Below are 14832 nucleotides of genomic sequence, written 5' to 3' on the forward strand. Positions count from 1 at the left end.
GCTTGTGAAATCCACAGTGATACCATTGGGCTGCAGGGTTCCCAAGCGGAATATGAGTTGCTGTTCCTGCAACCTTCGGGTGGCATCGTTGTGGCACTGCAGGAGGCCCAGGATGGACATGTCATCTGAGGAATGGGAGGGGGAGTTGAAATGGTTCGCGACTGGGAGGTGCAGTTGTTTATTGCGAACCGAGTGTAGGTGTTCTGCAAAGCGGTCCCCAAGCCTTTGCTTGGTTTCCCCGATGTAGAGGAGGCCACAACGGGAACAGCAGATGCAGTATACCAAATTAGCAGATGTGCAGGTGAACATCTGTTTGATGTGGAAAGTCTTCTTGGGGCCTGGGATGGGGGTGAGGTAGGAGGTGTGGGGGCAGGTGTAGCACTTCCTGCGGTTGCAGGGAAAAGTGCTGGGTGTGGTGGGACTGGAGGGGAGTGTGGAGCGGACAAGGGAGTCACGGAGAGAGTTGTCCCTCCGGAAAGCAGTAAGGGTGGGGAGGGAAAAATGTCTTTGGTGGTGGGGTCGGATTGCAGATGGCGGAAGTGTCGGAGGACGATGCATTGGATCCGGAGGTTGGTGGGGTGGTACGTGAGGACGAGGGGGATTCTGCTTTGGTTGTTATTGCGGGGATGGGGTGTGAGGGATGAGTTGCGGGAAATGTGGGAGACATGATCGAGGGCGTTCTCGACCACTGAGGGGGGGATGTTGCAGTCCTTGAAAAACGAGGACATCTGAGATGTAGGGGAGTGGAATGCCTCATCCTGGGAGCAGATGCGGCGGAGCCAAAGGAATTGGGAATAGGGGATGGCATTTTTGCAGGAAGGTGGGTGGGAGGAGGTGTATTCTAGGTAGTTGTGGGAGTCAGTGTGCTTGAAATGTATATCGGTTTCTAGGTGGTTGCCCGAGATGGAGACAGAGAGGTCCAGGAAGGAGAGAGAGGTATTAGAGATGGTTCAGGTGAACTTAAGGTTGGGGTGGAAGGTGTTGGTGAAGTGGATGAACTGTTTGACCTCCTCGTGGGAGCACGAGGCGGTGCCGATACGGTCATCAATGTAACGGAGGAAGAGGTGGGGTTTAGGGCCAGTGTAGGTACGGAAGAGGGATTGTTCCACGTAACCTACAAAGAGGCAGGCATAGCTTGGGCCCATGTGGGTACCCATGGCCACCCCCTTTGTCAGTAGGAAGTGGGAGGAATTGAAACAGAAGTTGTTGAGGGTGAGGACGAGTTCGGCTAAGCGGATGAGGGTGTTAGTGGAAGGGGACTGGTCGGGCCTGCAGGACAGGAAGAAGCAGAGGGCCTTTAGGCCAACTGTATGGGGAATGCAGGTGTATAGGGACTGGACGTTCATGGTAAAGATGAGGTGTTGGGGACCGGGGAATTGGAAGTTCTGGAGAAGGTGGAGGGCGTGGGTGGTGTCACGGACATAGGTAGGGAGTTCCTGGACCGGGGGAGAAAATGGAGTCGAGATAGGTGGGGCAGGAACAGGCAGAGACAATGGGTCGACCAGGGCAGTCAGGTTTGTGGATTTTGGGAAGGAGATAGAAGCGGGTGGTGCGGGGTTGGGGATCGATGAGGTTGGAGGCCGTGGGTGGGAGGTCACCTGAGGTGATGAGGTTGTGGATGGTTTGGGAGATGATGGTTTGGTGCTCGGGGCTGGGGTCATGATCAAGGGGGCGGTAGGAGGAGGTGTCGGAGAGTTGGCGTCTGGCCTCAGCGATGTAGAGGTCAGTGCGCCATACTACAACTGCGCCTCCCTTGTCCTTGGGTTTTATGGTGAGGTTGGGATTGGAGCAGAGGGCTGCACGTTCTGCGGGGGAGAGGTTGAAGTGGATGAGAGGGGTGGAGATGTTGAGGCGATTGATGTCTCGACGGCAGTTGGAGATGAAGAGGTCGAGGGAGGGTAGGAGGCCTTGGGGTGGTGTCCAGGAGGAGGGGGTGTGTTGGAAGTGGGAGAAGGGGTCAGTAGAGGGAGGGTTAGGTTCACAGTTGAAGGAGTAAGTGTGGAGGCGGAGGCGGCGGAAAAACTGCTCAATGTCCAAACGTGACTAGTATTCGTTGATGTTGTTACATAGTTTTGAGTATGTCAATGACAGCTTCCTACATCAATGTCCTGGGTGTGTCAAGAGACAAGTAATATTTGATTTAGTAGTGAATAATGAGCTGGATTTAATTTGTAATCTAATTGTGCATGAACATTTGTCAAATAGTGATCATAACATGGTTGAGTTCAGTGTTGCATTTAAAAGTGAAAAGCATGAATCAGCTACTAGTGTTTTAGATTTCGGCAACTTTAGGCCAGGTTTAATGAGTTGATACAGAGACTGTCCACTGTAAACTGAGAAAATGTACGAATGTGTGAATCAACTGAAGAACAGTCAAACATGTCTAAAGAAACATTCAACACAATACAAAACCAGTTTATAACCCTGAGAAAAAGGAAAAAAAACAGCAATGGGCACTAAATAGATAAGGAACAGCATAAAACTTAAAAAAAAGTGTTTACAAAAATGCAAAAAAACACAGCACAGATCCTGCTGAATTGGAAAGCTACAAAGACCAGCAAAGGGCCTCAAAGCAGCCTTTAAGAACTACTGAAAGAGCTTATGAAAGGAAATTTGCCAGGAACATTAAAATTAATGGGAAAAAAATTTATAGTTAGATAAAGGGAAAGTGGGTGGTCAGGAGCAATGTCAGCCTACCTAAGCCTGAATGTGGGGATACTGTCAACGCCAATGGGGACATGGCAGATATGTTGAATAATTACTTTTCTTTAGTATTTACAGGAGAGAAGGAGGATAGCATGCCAGAAATCCTGAGAAAATTAATAGTAGATTGGAACATGGACTGGATAAAATTAACTTAAGTAAAACTTCAGTAATGAGGAAGTTAATGCAGTTAAAGAGGGACAAACTCACAGGACCTGATGGTTTCCATTCAAGCGAGTTAGAACAGCACATTGTAAAAACCCTATATATAATCTTTCAGAGATCCCCAGATACAGGCACTATCCGTCTGGAGTGGAAAATTGCACATATCACTCCACTTATTAAGAAGGGTGAAAGGGGAAAACCAGGGAATTAAAAAAAAGTTAGCCTAACATATGTGGTTTGGAACAAAAACAAAGTTGCTGGAAAAGCTCAGCAGGTCTGGCAGCATCTGTAAAGGAGAAAACAGAGTTAACGTTTTGGGTCTGGTGACCTTTCTTTACACTGGTTGAGGATTCTAGAACTAGGGGTGCATAGTCTGAGAATTAGGGCCAGATTGTTCTGGTACTTCTACACACAAATGTTGGTCGATATTTAGAGCCCTCTTCCACAAATGGCAGTGGATGCTGGATCAGTTGTTAATTTTAGACCTGAGATAGACACATTTTTTGTTAGAGATAGTAGGAACTGCAGATGCTGGAGAATCCGAGACAACAAAGTGCAGGGCTGGATGAACACAGCAGGCCAAGCTCCTATGATGCTGCTTGGCCTGCTATGTTCATCCAGCCCTGCACATTTTTTGTTAAGCAAGGGCATGAAGAGTTATTGTCCAAAGGCAGATACATGGAGTCAGGCCACAGATCAACCTTGATTTCACTGAGTGGTGGAACAGGCTCAAGGGACTGAATGACCTACTGCTGTTCCTATGTTGCTGTTGCCCAAATGTAACCCTGGCCCCACACAAACCTCACATATAGGTTAGTTGTTGGATAAAAAAGCTCCCTTCATTTTTTTGAACACTGTCCTTTGAAAACTTTCTGAAGAATTCTGTCCTCAACATATTGTTTTTCCAGGTTCAACAGGTTTCCAGTGGGCAGCATTCATTTGGACTTCAGCCATATTCTTAAAGGCTCAGATGGTCTTTGTGTGAACAGCCAGTTTCCTTTGCATTGCAATTTGGATTATCCGCTGAAGAACACTGGATTCAATTGATAACCATTACATCAGCTGAAGAACGTTCCCTAATTCACGCCCCTCCCACCTGCTTTGCCGATATGAGTGGATTCCTTTCATACCTGGACCCTCGACGGGTTCACTGGGGTGCGACTTGGATGGCATTACACTCACGGATTCTTCGCACTAAGCCTGTGGAATCTATGCTTGATGATTCCAACCAACAAGGAACGGGTCACTCCAGACTGGCCCAGGTACTCACCACGGTCGACCTCGTGTCTCTTGGAGTTGGCAGCTGTGTGGGGACTGGCATGTATGTGGTATCGGGACTGGTGGCCAAGGAGATGGCAGGACCTGGTGTCATTGTGTCTTTTATCATTGCAGCAGTGGCCTCCATCTTATCAGGTAAATGGACAAATTACTAAATATTTTTGTCTTTGTCCTCAGAGTCAAGTAGTGAATCCACTAACTGGTGTCATACTGAATCCTATAGACCAAGAAGGTGGAGGAGATAGTAGCGTGGTGTAGTAATGTCACTAGTCTAGTAATCCAGAGGACTAAACTAACACTAAAAGAACAGGCAACAAGGCCTGCTGAGGCAACTATTGGAATTTAAGTTCAATTATTAAAACGTGTATTTGAAAACTTCTTTCAGTGATGGTACCTGTGAAACCGTCATCAATTGTCATAAAAACCCATCTGGCTCATTGATGTCCTTTAGCAAAGGAAATCTGCCACCCTTACCTGATCTGATGAACAGTGACTAAAGACCCATGACTATGTAATTGAACTTAACTATCTTCAAAAATGTCCTAGGAAGCCACTGACTTCAAGAATAATTGGGGATGGGCAACAAATGCTGGCCTTACCAATGATAAACCCAAGATTTATCACAGAAATGTTGTGTTGGAGAAGGAGCCCATTTGGCCTATTGTATCTGCACCAACACTTCAAATGAACATCATTATTTATTGCCCATCTCCTTTTTTTCCATCCAAATAATCATCCAATGACATCTTGAATGCCTCAATTGATACAGCCTCCACCATACTTCCAAACAGCGCAGGGCAGCACAATAGCTGAGTGGTTAGTACTGCTACCTCACAGCGCCAGGGACCCAAGTTTGATTCCACCCTTGAGCGACTGTCTATGTGAAGTTTGCACATTCTCTCCTATATCTGTGTGGGTTCCCTCTGGGTGATGCAGTTTCCTCCCACAATCCAAAGATGTGCAGGTTAGGTGGATTGGCCATGCTAAATTGCCCATAGTGTCCAGGGATGTGCAGGCTAGGTAGATTAGCCATGGGGAAATGCAGGGTCCTAGGGATGGGGTGGGTCTGGGTGGAATGCTCTTCAGAGGGTTGGTATGGACTCAATGGGCCAAATGGCCTGCATCCACATTGTAGGGATTCTGTGATCATGATCTAAATTCTAACCACTGGCTGTGTGAAAAAGTTATTATTTTCCTCACCTTACATTTGCAACTTCTACAAATCACTTTAAATTTGCATTTCCTGGTTCTTGATCCTTCTACAAGTTGTGCTGTTTTGATTTAGGCTGGAGTCGGTATAAAGGATTCAGGAGCATTGTACACTGACCCCTCTGACCTGTTCCAATGTTCAAACATACAAGCACTGAATTAACTATCTTCGCTCCAAATCCTTGAATATCATTACCTCACAAAGACTTGTCATTTTCAGTGTTCAACTTTTTAATTGATCACTGGCATCAACAGGTTGTTGAGGAAATAAGTTTCATACATCAATACTTTGCGTGCGAATGTGTTTCATTTTCACCTCCAAATGTTTGGTCTATTATTAAGGTTGTGTCCTCCAGTTCTAGAATCTCCAAAGTTTTACTTCAGTTAACCTGTCAAATCCCTTTAATCATGTTAAACACCTTGATCAGATCACACTTCAACCTTTTAAATTCAAGGGAATACAAGCTAAGTTTATATGCCCTGTCTTTTCAGCAAGGTCTCGCAGGTTATAGGGATGCTGCAGGTGAAACCGGAGGCTCAGACTTCACTTCTGGGCACTGACAATTCTGGTTTTTGTCAAACCTCATGAAGATATTTAAAACGCCTGCTCATAACCCACCAGGTTTTTATTATCACTTCAGGGACTGTGGATGTCAATTTGACAACGAGCCTGTGAAGGTTCTTAGAGATGTTTTATTATGTCAAAGTTGTCTATAAATACAAGGGGTGGAATCTTATAGGAATCTGTGTAACATAGGCTATGGCAAAGTTTGTGACAGAATTGGATGGGAAGACCTATCCTGATGTTAGTAGTACTTTTATGCAGCCTTCCTAACTCACAATCCCTCCACATTCTAACAAAATGGATCCTGTCTGATTGCAGTAGGGAAAGGTGGCTTAGCAATACACTTGTCTCCTCGCCCACATTTTCAGTTCTTTTAGTTTAGATTGAAAGAGAAAAACATCATTCTAAAAGAAAAGTTCCACTCAGAATATAACACTAAATGCTTTACCTTAATCCCCAGGCTCACTACACAATGGCAATCTGTCAATGCTCACCCTGTCTAATTAATGTGCTTGTAAAGTATCCAGTCTCAAATCTTGAATTATTGATATGATTCATCTGTTCCACATCCTAAAAGGCTTGGTTCCCTTGTGGCTCTTGCTTTACTTTGATATGTAAAATTGGCCTTGTTACTTGCAGAAACATTAGATTTAACATGTTTGCTCGTGGTGGAAAGAGAATATAATTAGACAGGATGGTAGTATATCTGCACTCCAATACCATCTCTGCCAGAAAAGTTCCAAACAGAAAAGTCTATGCTCATCCTTCCTGCTACACCACTATCTGAAGCCCTTACTTGGAGTTTCACCTCTCTACCATTGTTATTAACCCAGTGTGGTATTAACTGGTGCCTGTCATTCTGACAGGAGCTGCAACTCCCTTTGTGGCACTGCTGAGTACAAGCAATACCTATTTCTGATTCACCAACAGCTCTTGGTAGGCAATCCTCCTGCCCCCTTTCCCCACTCCTCCCCCACAGACTTGATGCCAGGAGAAGACCTGTCTGTGGCCTCACCACTGCCTGATTGACGTGTGCCTTGGTGATCTTTCCCAAAAGAAGGGGGCTTCATGCTGGCTCTGCAGTGAGACCGACCAGCACACCCCTCTCATCCCCGCCTCCTTGACCTGTCCATGCTGTCTACCACCTACCGCTCCTCCCACCTCACTGACCAACCCCCATCCCTATTTCCTACCTATACTAACCTTTACTAGCTTCATCCCCGCCTCCTCGACCTGTCCATCTTCTCTCCCACCTATCTGCTCCACTATCCACCTTCTGTCACTGTGCCCCCCACTCACTATTTCTTTCAGAACCCCCTTCCCCTCCCCCATTTCTGAAGAAGGGTCCAGACCCAAAATGTCAGCTTTCCTGCTCCTCTGATGCTGCCTGGCCTGCTGTGTTCCTCCAGCTCCACACATTGTTAACCCCTACCCTCTTGATGCTTCAACAAGATTCTGCCCAGTCACTCACTTAGTTAATAACATACAGTGCTTGGAGTCTTTTTCCCTGGGGTCGGGGGAGTCCAAAACGAGAAGACACAGGTTTAAGGTGAGAGGGGAAAGATTTAAAAGGGACCTAGGGGCAACATTTTCACGCAGAGGGTGGGGTGTGTATGGAATGAGCTACCAGAGGAAGTGTTGGAAGCTGGTACAATTACAACATTTAAAAGGGATTTGAATGGGTATATGAATAGGAAGGGCATAGAGGGATATGGGCCAAATGGTGGCAAATGGGACCAGATTTATTTAGGATATCTGGTCAGCATGGACTAGTTGGACTGAAGGGTCTGTTTCTGTGCTGTATATCTCTATGACTCTATGAGTCACACTGACAAGAAAGATCCATTTAAGCTTCCGTTTTCTACCAGACCTGTTACCTAATGATTTGGCAGTGTGTTGTGTGAGGAATTGTAAAATCAACCAGACGGGTTCCCTTGCCTTGTCTATGATTTCATTTACCCCACCAGTGGCTCCTGTCAATCATAAGGCTGCATTTTCCCTAAGTGCAGAAATTCCCTTCCCAAACGTCTCCACTTCTTTCCTGTATTTTAAATGCTGCTTCTAACCATTTCTTTGACCAAACTTTCCACTACCTATTCTAGTATCTCCTCCTTTAGCTCAGTGCAATTGTTTTCTCTGATTACCCTCCTGTGAAGTGACTCAAGGTACTTTATTTTGTTACAGTTGCTTGCTGTTTCCAATGGCAGGATAATTTGTATTCCAGAGGTCACAAATATAAGTTTGTTGTATTATCTATTTCTAAACTAATATAAACAAAGCTGCAGGTAAGGGGTGAATAGAGATTGTTCATGGATACTTCATCTTACTGCTGCTTACTGTACTGACGAACAATGGTAGCTGGATGATATGATATTGCATTACTTCCTGTGATGAACTGTTACATAATCATATACTTTGCACAGTAGCAAGCAACTATCAAAACAAAAGCAACTGGCAAAAGAACCAGAAACATGATGAGGAAAATTTTATTCAGCAAGTTGTTGTGACCTTAAAATACAAGGGCTAAAATAGTGGGGAAGCAGTTTACTGGTAATTTTGGATATACGACAGGAAATATTTGCAGGGTTATTCGAATGGATAGCTTTTTCAAAAAGGTGTCACACCTTGATGTGCTAAATGGCCTTTTATAATTCTGTTATTTAGTTTACTCCTATCGTAAATTGAAGATCAGGGTAAGATTGAGCTGTACTGCTTTGTCTTCATACAGTTTAGGTTTGCCAGTATAGTGAATGGATCCTAGAATGAAATGCTACTCACTGGTAAGAACTTTTTGAACCGTAATCTTGGTTTGTTCATGAAAAATGGTGAAACCTCAGAGGAATGCGCTGAATAAGAGGGAAAGAGATGATGTTACTAACTGTGGAATAACACTTCCCTCCACTTAAGCCTGAGCACAAATTCTCTAACCAGCAGATGCCTCATGGTGACTCAACTTACATCAAATCCCATCAATTAAATAGCACATAAACAGGCCATTTGTCCCAACTGGTCTATGCCGGTGTGTATTCTCAACAGGATCCTCCTCCCAATCTGCTTTTCTCGATCTAACAACATAATGTTAATTTTCTTTCTGCTTTTAGTGTATATCAATCTTCCTCTTAAAGATCAACAGTGTTCATCCCCCTCCCAAGCCTATTCCCTGAAGCACTGTAATATTTTAATCTTTAGGTGCTGTTCCAAATTCCTGTTGAAGGCCATGATTGAATCTACCTCTACCACACTTTTGGGCAGTGTGATCCAGATCCCAACCACTCGGTGCATGAGCAAGTTTTTGTCCATGTCATCTTTGGCTGTTGGCATTGTCAACCATGGGATCAGTTACTCTCTATCTCTTCAGTTCAGAGCAACCCCAAGATTTTGAATAACTGTATTAAATTTCCTCTGAAACCTCTTTAGAAACAACAGTTCCAGGTTCTGTAATCTATCCAAGCAACTGAAATCTCACATCTCTAGAACTATTCTCATAAATCTATTCTGTGCCTTAATGCTTACACATGGTTTTCAAAGTGTGGTGCCCAGAATTTGATGTAATATTCCAATTGAGGCCAAACCTGTGTTTTATAAAGAATCTTTATGATGTCCTGGCTTTTATGTTGTATGCCTCTATTTATAACACCTAGGGTCCTGTGTGTATTATTAACCACTTGCTAAACCTGCCCTGCCGGTTTCAATGATTTGTACCCTCCTGCCTCCATGTCCTGAAAATAATAGAATCATAGAATCACTGCAGTGCAGATAGAGGCCATTTGGCCCATCAAGTCCGCACTGACCCTCCAATGAGCATTCCATCCAAACCCACCCCATCCCCGTAACCCTGCATTTACCATGACTAATCCACCTACCCTGCATGTCCCGGGACCCTATGGGGCAATTTAGAATGGCCAATCCATTTAACCTCATCGAGTCATTGAACCATACAGCATGGAAACAGACCTTCTAAATCGTCAATGCCAACCAATTTTCTCAAACTAAAATGATCGTACTTGCCTGCATTTGGCCCGTATCCCTCTAAACCTTTCCTACTCAAGTATTTTTTTTTCTATTCCTTTGTGGGATGTGGGTGTCACTGGCTGGCCAGCATTTCTTGCCCATCCCTACTTGCCCTTGAGAAGGTGGCGGTGAACTGCCTTTTTGAACCGCTGCAGTCCTCCTGCTGCAGGTTGACCCACAATGCCATTAGGGTGGGAATTCCAGAATTTTGACCCAGCGACAGTGAATGAACAGTGATATATTTCCAAGTCAGAATGGTGAGTGGCTTGGAGGGGAACTTGCAGGTGGTGGTTTTCCCATGTATCTGCTGTCCTTGTCCTTCTAGATGGAAGTGGTCATGGTTTTGGAAGGTGCTGTCTGAGGATCTTTGGTGAATTTCTGCAGTTCATCTTGTAGATAGTATACACTGCTGCTACTGAGCGTCAGTGGTGGAGGGAGTGGGTGCTATGGATGCAGTGCCAATCAAGCGGGCTGCTTTGTCCTGGATGGTGTCAAGCTTCTTGAGTGTTGCACGTATCCAGGCAAGTGGGGAGTATTCCATCACACTCCCGACTTGTGCCTTGTAGATCATGGACAGGCTTTGAGGAGTCAGGAGGTGAGTTACTCGCCGCAGTATTCCTAGCTTCTGGCCTACTCTTGTAGCCACTGTGTTTATGTAGTAAGCCCAGTTGAGTCTCTGGTCAATGATAACCCCCAGGATGTTGATAGTGGAGGATTCAGTGATGGTAACACCATTGAATGTGTCCAAATGTCTTTGAAACATTGTAACTCTACCTGCATCGACCACTTCCTCTGGCAGTTCATTCCACATACACAACACCATCTGTATGAAAAAGTTGCTGCTCAGGTCCCTTTAAAATCTTTCTCCTCTCACCTTAAAAATGTATCCCCTAGTTTTGAATTCCCCCACCCTAGGGAAAAGACCTTTGCTTTTCACCTTATCTATGCTCTTCATGATTTTATAAACGTCTATATGATCACCACTCAACCTCTTATGTTCCAGTGAAAAAAGTCCCAGGCTATCCAACTTTTCTCTATAACTAATACCCCCCAGTCCCAGCAACATCCTATTAAATCTTTTCTGAATCGTCTCCAATTTAATAATATTATTCCTAAAGCAGGGAGACCAGATCTATACATAGTACTCCAAAAGTGGCCTTACCAACATAACCTGCATAACTTTGGATTGTGGGAGGAAACCAGAATACCCAGAGAAAACCCACACAGACATGAGGAGAACATATGAAATCCACACAGACAGCTGCCTAAGACTGGAATCAAATCCAGGTCCCTGGTGCTATGAAGCAGCAGTGCTAACCACTGAGCCACCATATCAGCCTAATACTGTGCCCCTTATTTTTATATTTCCCTTCCTCATTCTTCCATAAAAATGTAGCGCTTCATAATTCTTGGCATTTGAATTTTATCCTCATTTGTCTACTCATTCTAGCAGCCTATATATGTTCTTTTAAAATTGATCACAATCTTGCTCACTATTTACATTATCTCCAAGATTGCCAGTTCTTATGAATGTACAGTCCAATTTTAACAAAGAACATTTTTCAACATACATGACGTCAGATATCAGTGTGACCCAGGATCAAATCTTCCCTTGCTGTACTTTAGAATTTCCACTCCTTGGTTAGCTGTTTCAGCTTATATTGATCATTGAGTAGCAGTACAGAAGGGTGTGCTGCATTGTCAGATGTGCAACATTTCAGATCAGATACTTATTCTTGGTCTCCATATAGCTATGATAGAAAATCTCATGGCACTTGTTGGGGAAGACAAAATGAAGTGCCTTGCTGAAATTATTCCCTTGACCAAAAGAAAATTAACAGTCAGTCCTCTCCTTTGTTGTTTGTCAAATTCTACAGAATTATGTTCTCCAGCAATCCTTGTTGGCCAAAATCCAGAACTGTGTCTATTCACCAAACTGAATATACAAATGAGGCATATGGGGTAGACTTCTTCCTCCAAATTCCAGTGGACACAATGTCTTCATCCATTTGGCTCCTTCAGGAAAAGCCTCGTTCTTGCACAAACACTTAGTGTTAAGGTCAAATTCTCTCCATGGTGACCCGTTTCTGAGAAGTCTAAGTCCTATGCCAGTCTGGCCTGTTGTTGTAAAACATTTACAGTATTAGGAGTGAAACCTGCCAGGGCCAATAAGCCTACCCAATTGAGACAGCCATGCTGGCTGATGCCAGGAAACCTCACTGCAGCAGGTAAGTGGGGATCAACTCAAAAGGCCATTTTTTTTGTGTTTGTGTCCTTGTTCCGTGCAAGTGTTTGGTGAAAAGCTACGAGATGTGTACATTCTCCGCGTTGGAATAAAGATCAGTGGTCTGATAGTGTGTGAGCTGCTGAGTGTGAAAACAGAGTTCCACCTGATGATTCAGATGCTATTTAAATTGTTGACTGCATTATCATTCTCAGAGAGAAAAACAAATTTAAAATTTTCATGATTACATGATTACAGGATGTCACAGGTGTATTTTTCCTGCTGTTGTAATGTAGGAAACATGCAGCCAATTTATGCACAGCAAGATCCCAAAAACAACAATGTGACAGACAAGATTTTCATTTTTAGTAATGCTGGGGAATAACTATTGGCCCAGGTCACAGGGAAGAGTAAATAATCCAATGATGCTGTATCGGAATTCTGGTCCATTTTGTTCAGGACATTTGAAATATTCCAGAAATGGAATATTAATTTTTCATTATTCTGGATTAAGTCAGTAACATTTCCATCAGCTTTAGCAATATTGATTATTATTGATCATCTGAGAGGGTCAGAGAGAAAATTTTTGCAGTTATTTCTCCCTCTTAGCAGGCCCTCAGCTTTGCCTTTACTTTGCCTCTGCCAGAAAATCGCATGGCTGTGGTGTGTGGTGATGAGGAAAGTTGGGAGGAGAGGTGGTTCAGATAACATGACAGTGCAGGACAGTTTGGCTAATACAGGTGATTTGTTCCTCCCTGTTTTTTTTTAAGTTTGTGTAGAGCACGACTTGAAATCTCAAAGTAAAGAAATGATGGCTGAGGCAGCTAATACCAGAACTGCTGACAGTCCAAAGGTTAAATGATAGCAACCATACTTAATCCATTTTTTCAATACTTTTTGTCATTCAATCTTTGTTCATTCTCCTCCTGCAGCAGATGGCATCTCTCTATGTGAGCATTCATGCCAATTCCCATCTGCCGTCTCAATATTACCATGGTAACTTTCACAAAACACATACGCACAATTCCCTCCCTCTAGATGTTCCTCTCTGACCTCTAAACTCTAACCTGTGCTTATCCATCATATCTGTGGACTTGTCTTCTATTTGATCAATGAAATGACAGTCCTTTGCACTTGTAGCTACCAACAGAATTATTGCCTTCTTGAAAACCATATTACTGCTTTTTCCTACTCTCATCCTTTCATTCCCAGGAACTGAGACAATGAGAACTCCTCACTTTCCTTAACCTTCACTTCCTCATATACTATGTCTTCCTTATAAGACTGTAAAAACCCAAGTTCAGTGTCACCTGACTCACATTTCCTTTTCCCAATCACTGTATAACCTCAAACAATTTCTACAGCACTTTTATTTGGCCTCTTTGCTTGAGAAAAACCCATTCTTTGGGGGTCATTCATTCAACTGGTTACCTGCTTGCATTGTGAAGGAGAACTGGTGTCAGTTGACAGCGATTAAATCTAATCATAATTCTATGTCCAAGTGCCATCTGGCACCTTGCTCTATGTCAGATAGCAAAAATCAAATAAGCATTACATTGTGAGAAAAAAGCTGTGATACCTTCTGTGCTATGATCTCTGGGACCCTAGAACACAAGAATCATTAAGAACATAATCAATAACATCTCCTTGTAATACATTATAATCCTGACCTAACCTCTAATTTACCATTTCTTCAATCCAATATTTTCCAAGGCTTTATTATAGCAAATCTGGAGATTCTGTTTCCAAGGGCAGCAGGTTGGAAATCAGAAGGTACAGGTTTAATTTGCTCAGGAACAAGAGGGGAGTTGTGCAATGTGCTGTCTGAAAGGGGGGAGAAAGCAGGCTAAATATTAATTTTCAAAAGGGATTTGCAGAAATGCTTCAATGAGAAAATTTCAGTGCTTAGGTAAAGTGGAGGTAAGTGGGATTAATTGGACAGCACTTTCAAAAAGCTCATACTGATGCAATAGGCCAAATGATTTCTTTCTGCAGTATGTTATTGTATGGTGCCATAGCTTAAATGTTATTAGACCCTGGGTGATGGGAACAGGCCCTATTAAAACAGTGGGAGCTGTATTGGGCACTGTCCCATCAATGGAAAGTTTACTGTTGGCCGGCTGCGAGCTGGATTGGTTCTCCACTCCACTTGCTTTTAAGGGCTGAATTTTAAAGGGCTGCCACTATTTTCCCTTGATGGGGCCATCTTCCTGCCTTGTAAGTAGCCAGTGTCAGGAAGGTGACTTCTTTGTGGTAGTTAGAGGGCTATCAGAGCACAAACCCTAAGAGAGGGTCACAAGGATGAGAGACAGCTGACTTGATATCAATGAGTCCCCAGTGGATAATTCTTCCATCTCATGAAGTCTGCCTGCCTTAGCACCACGAAGATTAACTTTTACAAACATATCAGGCGGTCCTTTCACTATGAGGCACCCCATGCTTTCCTGCCTGTTTCAGCAGTGCCCTCCTATCCCAGTACGTTTTCTTAAAGTGTCAAAGCTACCAGTCCTCTTATTGGACAGGCAACATCAGGAGCCTGCGTGCTGTCCTAAGTTTTATAATGGGCACATAGGCAGCCAATTAGGAGGTCTCTTGTGATAAGATTGCTGAACCAGACCCATTCTGATCTTGAGATGCAGTTTTTGACCTGATGTTAGTGTCTAAAAGCTGGTAGTAA

The 14832-nt window shown here is 43.7% G+C and overlaps 1 protein-coding gene across 1 annotated transcript in view; it reads left to right on the plus strand.

Moving 5' to 3' along the window:
* The first annotated feature begins 3977 nt into the window (after positions 1 to 3977).
* Positions 3978 to 14832, plus strand: part of slc7a14a (solute carrier family 7 member 14a) — a 50293-nt gene continuing 39438 nt past the window's right edge. The window contains exon 1 of the mRNA XM_048604452.1: positions 3978 to 4281. Coding sequence (XP_048460409.1) covers positions 3978 to 4281 — 304 coding nt within the window. The remainder of the gene's footprint in view (positions 4282 to 14832) is intronic.

This window comes from Rhincodon typus, chromosome 13 (genome assembly GCF_021869965.1).
Source record: "Rhincodon typus isolate 14 chromosome 13, sRhiTyp1.1, whole genome shotgun sequence".
In the NCBI taxonomy this organism is placed as follows: Eukaryota; Metazoa; Chordata; class Chondrichthyes; order Orectolobiformes; family Rhincodontidae; genus Rhincodon; species Rhincodon typus.